Below are 16,235 nucleotides of genomic sequence, written 5' to 3'. Positions count from 1 at the left end.
CAAAATAGTTACATTTTTAACAAAAGAGTTCAGCCAAAAAATGACTTTTTATCTGCAGAAGATTAATTTTCTAAAAATAGAATAGTTAAATTTTCGACCAAAAAGGTGAATCTAAAACCAAAAGAATAATTTTTTTACAAAGTAGTTCAATTTTTAACCAAGCTTCTGAGTACTTAACGAAACAAGATAAATTTTTAACAAAATGGTTTCATTTTTTACAGAATAATAAAATTTGCAACTGAATATTAAAATTTTTAACTAAACGAGTTGAATTCCGAACCACAAATATAATACTAGACTTTCTACCAAGAAGGATTTAAGCGAAAAAATGATAAAAGGGGGTTTCTTAAAAATAAAGAAAAAAGAACAATTCTTTAAAAGTGAATAATAAGGAACCATACTAAATGTTATCTAATTTCGTAACTTTTTTTCCACTGACCCCAACCCCTGTTCGAACCATAGTTTTTAGCATGACACCCCTCCCCATGCAATTCGTAATGCAGTTTACTGACGACCCCTTAAAGTTTCGATTTTTGTATTTAAAGAAATTATCCTTATAATGTATAGTTTAAAATTTAATTAGCATAAAAATACACAATGAAAAATCGACAAGACTCAGAAATCGAAATTACAACAATTAAAAGAATGATAGAGAACAAGTATATTGAGACTCTACTTAAGAAACTTTATTTTCAATTTTATTTATATTGAATAAAATATCAATATTGCAGAGAAAAGTAACAGCGTTTTACTTTGAAGAATTCAAATGATTTAGAAACTGAAATTAATAACAAAAATTAAAGGGCCTCTAATTTTTCTCATTCTCATCATTTATGATTGAGAAAGGATAAGAAAAGAAAGGTCCGACAAGTCCGAAAAGAAAGGACGAGTTCGTTAACAGCCATTTTGGATAAAAATACAGATTTTGGGACCATTTTATTATACTTAAAATTTTTATTTACGGCTATTAATATTACTCAGAAGGCCAAACAATTTATCTTGATGACTTTTTTTTATACAAAAAAAATTCTCAGACTTATAGCATTTTCCAAATTTTTAATATTAATCGAAAATCAAAATTATAAGCCAAACAATGTAGGATATGAAAAAAAGTAGAGAAAAGCATTGCTTTTTAAAATCCCTACAAGATTATCATACAAACGTTTTGGATTTTCTTGTAAAGTTGAAAATTATAATTTTTATTGAACAAAAAATAATGAGATATGAAAAATCCCATTTTGTGGTCAAACTATGCAGGATACCAAAGAAGATTAATCAACAAAAATTGTGATCTCAAAAAAGATCTACAAATTCGTTAATAATCACTTCTTGATATGAGGCGTACGTTGTGTTTTATTCCCGAAAAATAACATTGAAAATATAAAAAAAAATTTTGTGAAAAAATGATACAAGTTACGAAAAAAATGATTTAACGAAAATTATTTACCCGAAAAAGAGCTAAAAATTTGTTATGAATTACTTTTTGACATGACACGTAGTTTTGGTTTGGATCATAAAAATGGTATTAAAAATAAAAATGAAATATTTATGGAAATACAACAAAAGTTACAAAAACAAATTGATTGAAAAAAGTTATTCGCCCAAAAAGTGATACAAATTTGTATTAATTTATTACATTCTTATTATTTATGATGCAGAAAGTATTAGAATTGCCCGAAATTTGACACCACAACATTGGTTTTAAAAAATCCTATAAAATTTCTTTAAACCACTTTTCAATAGGACTCGTAATTTTTTTTTATCGTAAGTAATATATGCAGATAATCGAAAATTCCAATATCACGCTAAAAGACGCAAGATACGTGAAAAATCTGAAAGAAGACTTGTAGGATATTTTGCTTTATACATGTATAAATAATAATTTGAAAACCAAAATCCTATTATTAGCATAACAACGCGAGATAGAGAAAAATGTCTAAAAAAAGGATTGTATTTTTTAAGTTTATTTTAAGGTGGTACAGAAAATATAAATTTACAACTGTCTGTCAAAAAACGAGTGCTCAGTGCGAGTGTCACGATAATATTGTGTACCGCAAAGCCTACAGAGCTTTGAGAAACTTAATCTTTAACTATACTTATATAAGAAAAAAATTCAGAATATGAACACGCATATAAATACTACAATCTAAAGAGATGTTTTTGATAAAGTTTCATTCAAGCATTCAAAATTCAAAGAATAAATATCTGAGCGCTAATCGCGGGAATCAAAAGACGCGTGCCCCAGGCGCGCTCAAACTTGCGAGCCACGGGCACAGCGCACGGTGAGAATGTGCCCGCGACAATAAATAGTTCATTTACGGATTATTTTATTACAAAATAACAATTAAGAGATAAATGTTTTTGAAACTTTCCAATAATTTCTGACCTTTTAGTTTAAATTGAGAAATGTAAGGAAAAATATTTATGTATTCTGATCAACCACTCGAGTAAAATTCAAAAATAAATTTGATCAATTTTGAAATTATGGGGTTCTCAATTTAAAAAATCGGGATATAATTTACATACATAGTAATATACCTAAATTTCTATAAAATATTATATAAAAAATTAAATAAAAAATAATTTTATTATATAATTTTTTCGTTTCATTATAATTTATTTAATTCATAATTAATTACACAAGCATAGAAATTTACGAATTATTGTTTACTTAAATTAATAATCGTGAGGGAGGCGGTATTCCTATAACATTTAACTCTACATCTAAAAACTCCAAATCGCTAATTATACATGCGAGAAGGCTGTACGATCATATTTATTTAAAAAATTAATTATTTTAAATTTCAACTAAATATGTTTATCAATTAAAACTTTTAATGTCTTGAAACGTATAGTTTTATTTAGTAGAATTTCTACCGCTTTTTTCAAAACAACAAAATAATATTATTCATAGACAGTAAATTTTAATTGCAAAATGACTAATTTTTTTCAATAAAAGATGTCAGGTAAAAATATTTATTACGATACAATTACATTTTAATTCAATTTAGAAGTAAATGTTATGCATCTACATATTTTCTTGATGCAAAATTTATTCAAATAAATGATTCATTAATTGAATATAATAAATCAAAATTTGCGATATAAGATTTGTATTTTATATTTTTAAGTATTTAGTATTTACCGACTTAGTATCGGCTATTTGATGGACTTGTTCGACGGGTGAAGATTTCAGGGGCAAAGTAGTTGGTGTGTGCGATTTTCGGGTTGACGGGCATGGGGGGATCGGGCAATTTTCGCCGGGAGCGCCGTCTACAATTAGTTCCTCGAACTATACACGTGCCACATCTAGGCTTATAATATCTTTGGCTTCGTCAGCACCCAATCGATGTCTGCTTATATATTTTCTTCCTTCTCCAAAAATTTCCATATACGAACTTATTTATTTTAAGAAAAAAAAAGGCGGACAAGATTAACATTACAAGGTCAAATTTTGATTGCGTCACAGACTACCATTTACCTTTAAAAACTAACCTTATTCCTGAAAATTTAACTATTCTATTGTTTACTAAATAATTATTTCTTTGATTGCAAATTTAACTGTTTTATTGAAATTTTCTTGGTTAAAAATTAATTTTTCTAATTCTAAATTTAACTATTCATTTTTTTTTATCGAAGATTCATCATTTTGGCTGCAAATTCAACTATTTTATCGTAAACTATTTTTTTTCAGTTGAAAATTAATTTTTTGAAATATAAATTTAATACTTCCATTTTTGGTTGCAATTTTTTTTTTAGTTTAAAACACAACTATTTGGTTACAAATTCATGTATTTTATGTATGTATGTCGTATACAATTTGTAGATTATCCCTTGTAAAATTTGGTATGGATGTTATCAATAAAAAGTGTTTAAAATAAATTTAGAATCGAACCCTGTATAAATTATTGAATTTATTTTAAATAAGAGAAATTTAAGAAAATAAATTAAATTTAATGCCCCAATCGTAAACTGCATTAGTAAAATTATTTAAAATAGTATATCTCGCTTAAAATGAATATTTTTAATATTTTGCCGTGGCAGCGGCAAATACCAAATTTCGGTACACATAGCCAGTTTTTTCGGTACGTGTACACGCTTCCTTAACTTTTCTTTGCTCTAATTGACAGTAATTTTTCAGGTTTTCTTATTACTGATCCTATCTGAAATATTACTGTTAATTTAGTGGGCCATTTATCAAATTTATATTGAAAGATTAAATTCTTCAATTCCGAAGAATTTTTTCAGTTCTAATATTTTGAATTCAGACTTGTACACAATAGAAATGTGTTATATTTCAACTTTTTCGGTTTAGAACATGTTTAATTCATAAGGTTTCAACTTTAAACGCCTTGATCAAATTAAAAGTGTCCAATTTCAAAAGTTTGCATCTGAAACTATTCGTTTTACAATATTTTTAGTTTTAAATCGTTCAAATATTGTCTTTCTTTTTATCATTATTTTCTAATACACATGTTTATTTCAAAACTTTTCAGTTTCGAACTGTTCAATTTTATAAGTTAAATTTTCTGAATTATTTATATTTAATGATAGAATAATATAGTTACTATAATTAATAATTTAAAATTGTATTCCTTCAAAATTTTAATGCATGAAATCGTCACTTTCAAATTTGAATTAATTTATAGTTAAATTACCAAAAATGGGGAAAATTTCAAACTGCAAAAAACTGAGGCTAATAAATTCTGAACAATTTAAATATTCGATATTAATTAATTGTTCAGTAGCAAAAGATTTTAATGTTCATTTTTTTAGTTTTTAGCACAACAACTTAGAATTACTCCCTTACGAATTTTTAGTAGAGAAATATATCCAATCACTTAAATATTACAAATTTCCTATCACATGACACAATGCAATTTAAAATAAATTCGACTTAACCTTCTTGTAAATAGAAAGTTAAATTTTTACTTTTCAGCTATGAATTCCTAGATGAAATCATTCATTTTAGTATACGTACTTCAACAATTTTGTTTTTACTAAATTTTCCATTTTAAATCTTCATTTCTGCGAGTAGATTTTTGGTTAAAGGAATTTTCAAATGCAGTTTTATATACTTAAACAATAAGAAATTAAAAGCGTTTGAATTCATTTCGTCGAACATTCAATTTTGAACGATAATTGATTTTACAAGACGATTATGAATTTTCTCAAAATTACATAATTTAAAGATGTTAACATTAATAACTAGACTGTGTCAATTCAAACAAATCAGGGTGGGTTTCGACTGAAATCAAATCCTCTTGGTTTTTGAATTATAAATGATTCTAATTTAAAATTGCTCAAAATTATACAATTTTGAACGTCAACAATTTTATTGATTCATTTTCACACAAAGTGCCACATCGAGTTGAAAATTTGAGATAATAAATAAAAAGTACTAAGAAAAGTGGTTCTGGTCCTAACATTTTATAATTATAAAAAAGCTTTTTTTGTAAATAATTTCGTTCATAGCCTTAAGGGCATCTAATTTAAAACTGTCCAATTTAAGTACTTGAAAGTTTACACTTTACACATGTAAATCATTGAGCAATTAAATGAAAATTTTCGGGATTAAAATATGTTTAAGCTCCAAATTTGAACTTTTAAAATTCAAAAGAGATCCATTTTGATTGCTTCAATTTGCATCTTGATTGAAATTACTCGAATGAAAAATGTTTAGCTTTAACAGTTAACCTTTTTTCATTTTCAATGATCGTAACAAATGTTTGCAAATCGTCAAAAAGCGGGAAGTGACTGGGGATTGTATTTCTTGATTAAAACGGCCCCTCTGAGTTTACGAATTTCAGCAAGCTTAGATTTCAATAAAGATTCTTTTAATGTAAATAAACGCTGGGGCTGTAGAGGAAACTACGAAAACTTGGCCAATTTCAAGAGTAGGTCAACTAAGCTTATTAATATGCAAAGCTAACAAATTGATTAAAACTCTTTCACCACAATATTTAGAACATTTTTGTATGGAAATATAGTTAAAAAATTAAGTCTTTCCAGTGCAGCTTACTTTTACCAATAATTTCATATAATTTTTATAATTTATATAAAAACTTTTGAAATAGTGACCTACTCTTGCAAAGTTCCGTCTGAAGGTTGAAAGTTGCAGAGATTTCTCCATTTATTGAATCTGACCTAAGTAATTCGTGTAGATAACTGAGTCGAAGTGCGAGAGTATCCCAGGGCAGTTACAGATTAGATTCAACAAGCACAACTTTATCGAACCAGTTTTAGTTAAAACAGAGTACGTACAGTGAACGTGAACGGAGTAACGTTTGCTGACCGAAGGAGGTACGCCATTGCTGGCTATGCAGAGATAGTTGCCCATTTCTTGTCGGAGAACACCAGCTAATTCCAGAGTCTCTCCCTCGTATCTCGAGAGGGCTGTAAAGAGAAAAAGTAATCCGTAAGAAATCTCTCTACGTATAGTTGCAATCGAAAATATTATCTACCATCTTCTTAATCATCGTAATTGTTGCAACAAGTACAGACTTCTCACTCCTTCCGCTATTTCCCTCTTTTTCTTCTTTTTAAAATAATTCCTCATTTTTCCGTCCCGTATGGAAAATGACCAGAGAACTATTCGAGGCCAAGAGAGACCGACTTGACCGCAAATGCGGCGTGTTCAAGGTGGTCTGTTATGGTGTTGAGCAACATTAAAACCTTTTTGTACGGCCAAACGCTAGTTTAAACTTGTGACTATCTATTTTAGATGGTTGACGTTAATAGTACAGTACCTGACGAGGTTTCAGCCCTGTGTCGCGTATACTATATATATACTATACAGAAATAACGTCGAAAATGGAGTCTTTCGTAGCCTTCGATGCGTGGCGAAAATGACGGTATGCAGGTGACTGGGTACGAAAATACTTTAAAACCCCTAGAGTTTCCAAGCCTCTTATTACAAACTCTAGGATTTGTAATAAGAGATTTGGAAACTCTAGGGTTATTATAAACTTATCACAAATTATGTATTATTACAATTTATTATTATATCCTTATTACCGTCATTTTTGGAACGCTTCACAGGCTACAGATTTTCATGAAAATCTCAGCAGAAAATTTGTTTTGAATGTGAGGCAATATGAGTTTCACAGGTGAAGGTTTTGGTAATACTGATACAAAGTTTCAAAATGTTCTGCTGATTAGCGATTTTTTTTGTGGCGAATGAAATGTGAAAACGTACCATAATCATATTGTCATATCCGAATACTCAACTTTGAATAGCTCTAAGTAACTGAAAATAAATTATGAAAATTTGGAAAAAAATACATGGATTCTTTGATCCTTTCTGTCGACAATGGTGAAATTTAGAGCAAAAATTAATCATTTGTTAATAAGTTGTTAACAAAAACGTAGCGAGGTGTCATATCTGAAACTAAGGAACCTACAGAGATGATTCTTGAAGCAAATGACACATTTCGGGCTTCTGAAAGTGTTGCATGTATTTTCAATGATCAAAAAGTTGCATTTAAATGTTTAAAAAATTATTTTCTTTTTGAAAAAGTACAACAGACTTTACGATAATCGAGGCGACCGCATTCTCAGCAGTGCACTTTGCTGGCGCCACTGTTTCGTGTGTAATAGGATCTTCTCCCGTACTCAGGCTGCTTACACAGTCCTGATGCAAAAAAAGGGATACAAAGGTATAAAGGTATAAAAAGGTTCAACGAAACCATATTTTTTTGAAAAATTTCAGAATTTATTTTCAGTGACTTAGAGCTATTCAAAGTTGAGTATTCGGAAATGATAATATGATTATGGTACTTTTTCACCTTTCATTTGCCAAGAAATAATCGCTAATCATCAGAACATTTTGAAACTCTGTATCAGTATAGGTAAAACCTTCACCTGTGACACGCATATTGTCGCATAGTTTTAGAATTTTTTCTGCTGAGATTTCCATGAAAATCTGTACAAAAATCGAGGCGCCTACACTTTTTGGACAGATAGTAAACGATGAGCAAATTCTTTGTTTTTAATGTTCATTTTTCATTTTTGATACTTTTAAAACTCCTGGATATTTTTGGAAATGTAAAAAAAAGATACTTGGGATTGATAATTGGCAATTTTGTTATCATGCTGGACTAGCCAACAACAGATTAGGGTCCGAAAAGATCCTTTTTTTTATCTGAAAATTTAATCATTCCATTTTTGGTTCTAATTTAAATTGTTTTTATTTAATTAAACTATTTTGGTTAAAACTGAAACTGTTCGGTTCAAAATGAATCTGTTTTGGTTCAGATTACAACTATGTTGTTAAAAATTTGGCTTTCTATTTTGAATTGAACCGTTTTTTATTTAAATTAAAATCTTCCTTGATTGAAAAATCGACTTTCCCATTTTTCGGTAGCAATTCATATTTTTTTGTTTAAAATTTATATTATCATTATTATTACACCATTAAGCCATTTCCCAGGTCCGTTAAGATGGCAGGACCACATTGCAAGACTAATTTGGACCAGTGATACCATATTTTGGGCTCTTTTATTTTTTGTAAAAAATAGTGTTTGCAATAGCTTAACAATAAGTTAGTTCAAGATTGCTGTAAAACGTAATAAAAACGATTTTACAGAAAATTAACTTTATAGATAATTAAACATTTAAAACTACTGGCCCGAATTAGTTCTAAAGGAGCCCTAAATTATGCCAGGAGTAAAAAATGGGTTTTATGATTTTCTTCACGTATTTTTTACAACGTTAAGGTGGCACAACACCAAATATATAAAAAAAGGGCTAAGGAAATATCGCACGACCTTCGGGCGATGATATTTCAGGAGCCTTAAATGAGCCTGAAATTATGCAGAAGAGAAATGAAAATAAAATAATTTTTTTTGTGGTAAATGTGTTTAAACAATTTTTTGTTAAAAATTGTAAAAAATTGTTGAAACAATTCTTGTTCATTTTTCATTATTATATTCCCAGAGACCTAAATGAGCCTAAATATTGTCCAAGTCATTATTTTCTATGTTTGGTCATGCTAGCTTAACGTTAAGATAACAGAACTACAGTTTTTTTAATGCACGGCATCATATTTGGCAATAGCGCATTAAGTGATCCCTAAATTATTGTGCAAAGAAATAATACCTAAGTCGTTTTTTTCTCTGTGTGGTCCTGCTAGCTTAATGTTAAGCTAGCATGACCACAGGTTTTTAAAAAAAAAATGCAGAGTATTAAATTAGAGAATAGGGCATTAAGTGAGCCCTACATGAGCCCTAAATTATAGAGCAAAGAAATTTTGAAAAATTATTTTTTTACTTTGTGTGGTTCGGCTAGCTTAACATTAAGCTAGCATGACTACTGATTCTTTTGTTTAAATGACGAGCATTAAATCTAGCAAAAGGGCATTAAATTAGCCCTAAATGAGCCCTCAATTCCCTATAGGTTTTCAGTCCATTTTTTCAATGTGGTCCTGCCAGCTTAACAGACCTCTATTTCCCTTTCGGGGTGGGCGTGACTCATTCGGTGGGGAAGGGAGTAATGTGAGAAAAGGATATAAAATTTTTATATTGAACCATAATTCTGGAGATATTTATTTAAATAACACGTTCGTTTCGCAATACCGCTCCGACCCAGGTTGCTGATCAATCTCTCTAGCAATCACTCCGGGTGAAGATCCACACAAAGTCATCATGTGAGGTTCTCCACTTGGGTCCATTAGTATCTAAGGTTTTTTGTTTCAGGCGCCATCCACACTACTGACACTCTTTTTAATAACTATTTGTCTCCATATTTTTCTGTCCTGACATGATTCTCCAGCTTCTTTTATGTCCATGCATTTTTTCATGCAGGCTCTCCTGTTTCTGTGGCTTCTTATGTCTCTTCTAACTAGGGTCTCATTCACACATTTTAACCATTCTTTCCGCGGTCTGCCTCTGGGCACACTGCCATTTAATTTACATAGATACACTTGTTTTGTTAGTCATTCATTTGGCATTCTCTCAACATGCCCGAACCATCTTAACCGATTTCTTTCCCATGTATCTACTAACGTCTCTTCTGCACCACATTCTTCGAGAATTATGCCATTTTAGCTTTATTTGATATATTTTTACTTGTGATAATATATTCTGTTGAGGATTCAACTATTTATTCAAAAGTAGTATTTTTGGTTAAAATATCAACTATTACATGTTTCGTTGAGAAATCATCTTTTTGTGGCTAAAAATCAACTACTGAATTCATTTTATGTTGTTGTTAAAGACTGATCCTTTTTGTTGCAAATCAATATTTTCGGGTTTAAAGTTAAACTGCTTCATGGAAAATTCGTATTTTCGCTTGAAAATTCAATAATTTAATATAAAATTATGGTTTAAAATTAACTGTTTCTATACAAATTCATATGTTTGGGTTGTGAATTTAATTGTGTTGTCGAATATTTGTCTTTCTGATTCAAAAATTAATTCCTTTTGCAAAGAGTTTCATGTATTTTTGGTAAAAGTTATTTTTTTAGTTAAACATTCATGTATTCTATTGAAATTTTATCTTTTAGTAGAAAATTAATCATCTTAGATTAAATTTTTTTAGGTTAAAAATGTAGCTATTCGATTTAAAGTCAATTATTTTGTGAAAAATTCAACTACTTAATTGAATTCATCCGGTTTCCACTTTTTTTGTTGAATATTCAACTGTCTTCTCAAATATTTAAATTTTAGGATTTTTTGTTTGAAAATTCGACCACTTGGTTGAAAATTCATCTTTGTAGATTGAAAGTTCAACTATTTGGTTAAAGATTCAACCATTCTCTTGAAAATAAATCTATTTTGTCAAGGTCATTTTTTGTGGTTGAAAATTCAACTATTTTCTTGCAAATCTAGCTAACTAATGAAAATTAGAAATTTAATATTTTTGCATCATTCCTTTTTTTGGTTGAAAGTTGAGCTACTTTGTCAAAAAATAGTTTTATTTTAAATCCCCACTTTGGTTGGAAGTATAACTTTTTTGTTTTAAAAAATATTTTATTTTTTCTTCTGAAAATTAATGATTTTATCTGACAATTTAACTATTGCATTTTTACTTGAAAGTTTATAAATTTTTAATTAAAAATTCGTGTACTTTTTTGCAAGAAAATTAATTTTGTAAACTGAAAATTTAGCTGTTCCATTTTTGGTTAAAAATTTCTTTTTTTTATTTTAGAATTAAATTATTTGGTTCAAATCAATGTATTTCGTTTAAGATTCGTCTTGTGTTAGAAAATTATTCTTTTTGATAGAAAATTTATAATTGCATGTTATCAGTTATTTGGTTTAAAATCTGACTCATGTGTTGCAAATTTAATTATTTTCTTGAAAATTCAACTGTTTTGGTTCAGTCTTTTTGTCTGTAAAAAATTCCACAGTTTTTTGTGATAATTCGTACTCGGCGTTTTGAATTGGTAATTCAACTGTTATGTGAAAAAATCGTCTCTTGGGCTTCAATATTCTACTATTTGGTTAAAAATGCAACTGTTTTTTGTTAAAGCTAAATCGTTTTTTTAAATTTAATCTTTTTTGGTTGATAATTCTTTTGTTTTTTAATATACGTCCTTTTGAATTAAAAATGCATCTTTTATGGATAAAATTAATCTTTTCTGGCTGAACATTTAACTGTAATGTAATAAGTCGTCTTTTCGTTTATTGTAAATGCAACTTTTCAGTTTAAAAGTAATTTGTTTTCGTTGAAAATTCAACTATTTGATTGAGTATTCACCGTTTCTTGTTTAGAAGTGAACTGTTTTCAAAAACATTTGACTTTTTAGTTTGAAAACTTAACTTCTCTGTTGTAAATTCGTCTTGCATTTACAAGAATTCATTTTCCTATTATTCCTCTATTTGAGTGGAAAAGGACCCTCCGATTTCTCACATTTTGATATCATTTTAGGTTGTAAATACTGCGAGTATCTCTCATCTTTCCTCTTCCAACCCCTTTTTCTCCTTTTTTCCGTACAATTCAAGAGGAGCATGAAGAGCTTTATGATCATCTCGCTTTCCAGTGACGGAAGTCTTCCCACCCCCATTTCCCCCTTTTTTCTTCGTTATCCTTCTGCAGTTACGAATTGACTTGAGATCTTCCTGAGGCATCGAGTCGCCGTGCCGGATTGGCTGCTTTGGAATTGCATTAACGAGTTTCCTTCTCGAGGAGGGATACCAATCTTTTTTACGATCGGGAAAATCCTGCCGGACTAGATTGAGACGAAAAGCTCAAAACACGCTGAAACTAGATACTAGAGGATTTTCCATGGCAATGAAACCTGCAACTTTAAACTCTATAATGACTAGGTTAGTTGCTTGGTGTCTGGGATCGAATTATTGCAGGGACCCGACCGAAACGAAACAAAATACAGTCAAACCTGGATTTATTGTTTCTGGAATTAATGTTTCTGAGAATTAACGCCACGCGGAGGGGAAAGGGTGAGAGTAGCTGCGGGAGGATATGCGGTGCTCACTCAAGAGTCAGAAAACAGGGAGAGAAACAGGAAAGAGACAAAATAGATCCGACACTCTGGATTTAATGTCACGCTCAGTCTCAAAACTGACATTAAATTCACGTTTGACTGTACTTTCTTGATTCTTGTTCTGTTTATATATTCAGGCTAAAACGTAACTATATCAGAGTTTCCAGCGATCTTGAAAACCTGGAAATCTCCTTGAATTTTTCACGAGATCCTTGAATTTGAATTATTCATTCTTTTTGCTTTTGAAGCAGTAATTTTATTGAAATGCGAAGAGTAATTTCAATCTTTCAGTCTATTATGAAAGGAAGATCTCGTTTTAAAACAATCTTGCTACTGAGAAGTTTTTTTATTTATCAAGATATAATTTAGCTTTTGCTTATTGAAGATTAAGTAAAGAGATTTTAATGTACTTTGTGTAGACTGTACAAATTATTTTATAGATTGCAAAGAACAGACTTTAATCTTGTCATAATTCTATCAGTTTTTTATTTCGTCTCCGCTAGGCGCTAATATCGAATATTGAAGTATAAATTTAGTTGTGGTATTCGAATTAGAAATGATCAAAATTATCAGTTGAAAATTTCAATGTTAATTCAATTTCAGAATTATAATGTGTTTTGGCCATACAACAGATTTTCTGAGGCGTTGACCACTCGAGTTTTGAGTGTAACCCAGATTTCAAAATGGTACAAAATATTTCTAAAGATTACAAAATATTTCAAGCATTTCAAAGTATTTTAAATATTTTTAAAGTTTCACAAAGATTTTATGGGTGTCAACGATTTAAAAAAGGCGTGTGCACGCCAGATTGAAATAAATATATTTTGCAACAATTTCACAAATATTTTAAGAGTGAAGATTTAAAGAATTTCAAATATTTGAAATAGGATACAGTAAATCAGATTTCGAAGATTTCAAAAATTTTCAAAGATTTGAAACGATTTTAAGAGGCTTCCGAACATTTTAGAAGATTTAAAAAGATTTCGAATAATTCAAAATAGGCGTGTACACTAAGTTTAAAAATTCGCACACAAATTTTCCATAGATTTTGAACATTTCATAAAGATATCAAAAGAATTCAAGAATTTTAGAGGCATAAAAAACAGTACAGCACAACAAATTTCAAGTATTTCAAAAAATTTAAGAGATTTCAAAGCATTACAAAATTTTTGAAAAGATTCCATAATATTTAACAAAGATTTCACAAATATTTCAAAGAATTCACAAGGATTCCAATAGATTTCAAGAATTTGACAAAGAATTTAAGATGGGTACAAGGCTTCAACAAAATTTTAGAACATTTGAAAGCATTTTAATGATTTAAAACAAATAGACAAAGATTAAAGAAAGATTACATAAAGATTTCAAAATATTTTAAATGATATTAAATGATTTTAGAAGATTTAGAAAATTTTAGAAAATTTAACAAAGATTTCAAATATTTCAGTAATTTAAAACGATTTCAAACAATTTCACAAAGATTCAAAGATTTCAAAATGGGTACAGCACACTAGATTTAAAAGATTTCAAAACATTTTAAACGTTTAAACGATTTCACAATTTTTTAGAAGATTTAGAAAGATTAAACAAAGGTTTTAAACGATTACCAAAAGTTTTAGAAAGAGCTCACAAATGTGAAAAATATTACAGTAATTTAAAACGAATACAAAATATTTAAGAAAGACACCGAAAATGTTTCAAAGATTTTTTAAGGATTTCAAAAAATTTTCAAGAATTTCAAAGGTTTCAAAAAGGGTGCAGTGCTAGGAACCCTGTACATTCACTTGATTTAGGTTATGTTATTAAAAATACCGAAATTGTAACGACATGATGTAAAGATTTGGAACACTGAATCAGACCAATCTTCGATCGACAATGTATATAATAAATTGTAGAAATTTATTAATTAATTATTTAATAATTTGAATTATTCAATAATTATGTTAATTATTTATTAATTAAATAAACATTTTTTAATTGCGCGTAATTGTGAAAAATGTTTTATTCGAATCCTTATGCATCGTATGTAAATATTAAAAGCCAGACGTGTAAAATATGATGTTTTGATAATTTTGTCTTTAATTTGCTTTAAGTCTGTCGAAACGATACGAGAAAGAAGCGAAAGATTCCCTGAATTATTGCAAAGAAAGTGGGAACTTGAAGATGTGTTTTAAATTGATTTCCGAACTGCTTGTTGAACTGGACAAAAATTTTGATTGGAAGCTTTCTCTTTCATTCGGTTACTCTAGTGGATATGGGAAAGAGATACTAGAAATGGATAAGTTCGAATTTTATCTGTTGAGGTTTTTTCCCTCTTGATCTTGAAAAAGATTCAAATCGAAAGATAGGATGAATGTGAATCATTTTTTTTTCATTTTCTGAGTATATCCACGGATCGAGTTGTCACAAAGAAAATAGAGAAATGAAAATAAGGGGCTGTAGATTGATTCTCGTCTCTCGAGCCAGTTGATGAATTGGAAAAAAGTTCCGACGCAATGTTTTGTAAATAGGTTGGCTATTTCTTTTAGGGAAAATAACTGCTTGTTTTCAATGCGGCGAAGTTAAAGATGGCGGGAAAACCACCCTACAGTAGATAAAAAATTCAACATCATTCCAATGCACAGATTTGTAAAAATTAAGAAAGATTTTATTATTTTAATAAAGGTTACATATTTAATTAACTTTTCTTATAGAAAAAGATTACATGATATGATTCCTCTATCCATAAATAGAATAATCATTTCTGTTATTGCTCCTAGACGCGACAGAATACTCAATTTTCGATAATTATAATTTATCACTAGTTATAATTAAAATCAGTTTATTGAGTAAGTAATAGTTGAAGCTATAATTACTTTGTGAAAGTCATAACAATCAAAAATAAAAGCGCGAGTTTTTTTACGTATCTTAGTCCTAAAAAATGATATATTTTCCGAGTGACTCCTTGAAGCAACTGAAAATTTTCAGAGCTTTTCAATAACTACAAATGAGGAGCAAGAAAGAAAAATGTAATAAACCCATTTTTTATATTAACATAATTATTGTTTCTGTATGTTTGGAATATTGTCAATTCGATTCTAAACCTTAAGTTGTTACAAAAATTTAATTTTCGATTACAGATTCATTATGTTATAGGTAAATCTTATAAAATATGAAACACTTTTTGAAATTTATTAATAATTTTAAAATCTATCTTCTAATTGAATAATTTTGCGAAACTTTAATATTTCATTTTTTAATTTGAAAACGTAGTAAGCCAGTATCAAATTATCTTCTGATTTTGTATGTAAATAAGACATTGTAGATTGACACCATTAGAACATGAATGATCAGTGAAACATGCCTTTGCTGAATCAAAAGAGAATAAGTCTATTTTCAGTTTATTAATAACTTCGAGACAGTATTAACTTAAACAGATTTTTTTGGATTAAATTAAAGTAATAGGCTGCCAAATAAAGATTCTTAAAATATTTCATTATAATAAAAAGTCTACATGAAAAAGAGGTGTAATTTTTTTCCAGATTAAAAATTAAATTTTTGCTCTCACGCATTAGTAAATTATAATATTTCTATAAAACATTTTAGGAAACGTATTATCCTTACCGAAATGTTTTATTTAGAAAAATGATTGTCATTCTTGGCCAGTTTTCCAGTTAATTAAGATTATGTACTGTAAATTATTATCTACTATATGGGGCATTATTCCTCAACTGCCCCAACTCAAAAAGTCATGTTTTTCGATTGTCTCTAAATTCTAGGAATATGTTCGCCTACCCAACAGTAGTTAATC

The 16,235-nt window shown here is 29.0% G+C and overlaps 1 protein-coding gene across 1 annotated transcript in view; it reads right to left on the bottom strand.

Moving 5' to 3' along the window:
• Window positions 1–16,235, bottom strand: part of LOC117180538 (hemicentin-1-like) — a 159,418-nt gene that overhangs the window by 45,483 nt on the left and 97,700 nt on the right. The window contains exon 7 of the mRNA XM_033373035.1: window positions 6,265–6,396. Coding sequence (XP_033228926.1) covers window positions 6,265–6,396 — 132 coding nt within the window. The remainder of the gene's footprint in view (window positions 1–6,264; window positions 6,397–16,235) is intronic.

Source organism: Belonocnema kinseyi, chromosome 9 (assembly GCF_010883055.1).
Source record: "Belonocnema kinseyi isolate 2016_QV_RU_SX_M_011 chromosome 9, B_treatae_v1, whole genome shotgun sequence".
NCBI classification, from domain to species: domain Eukaryota; kingdom Metazoa; phylum Arthropoda; class Insecta; order Hymenoptera; family Cynipidae; genus Belonocnema; species Belonocnema kinseyi.
The sequence above is the reverse complement of the archived record's forward strand: the minus strand, read 5'-3'. Positions and strand labels throughout refer to the sequence as shown.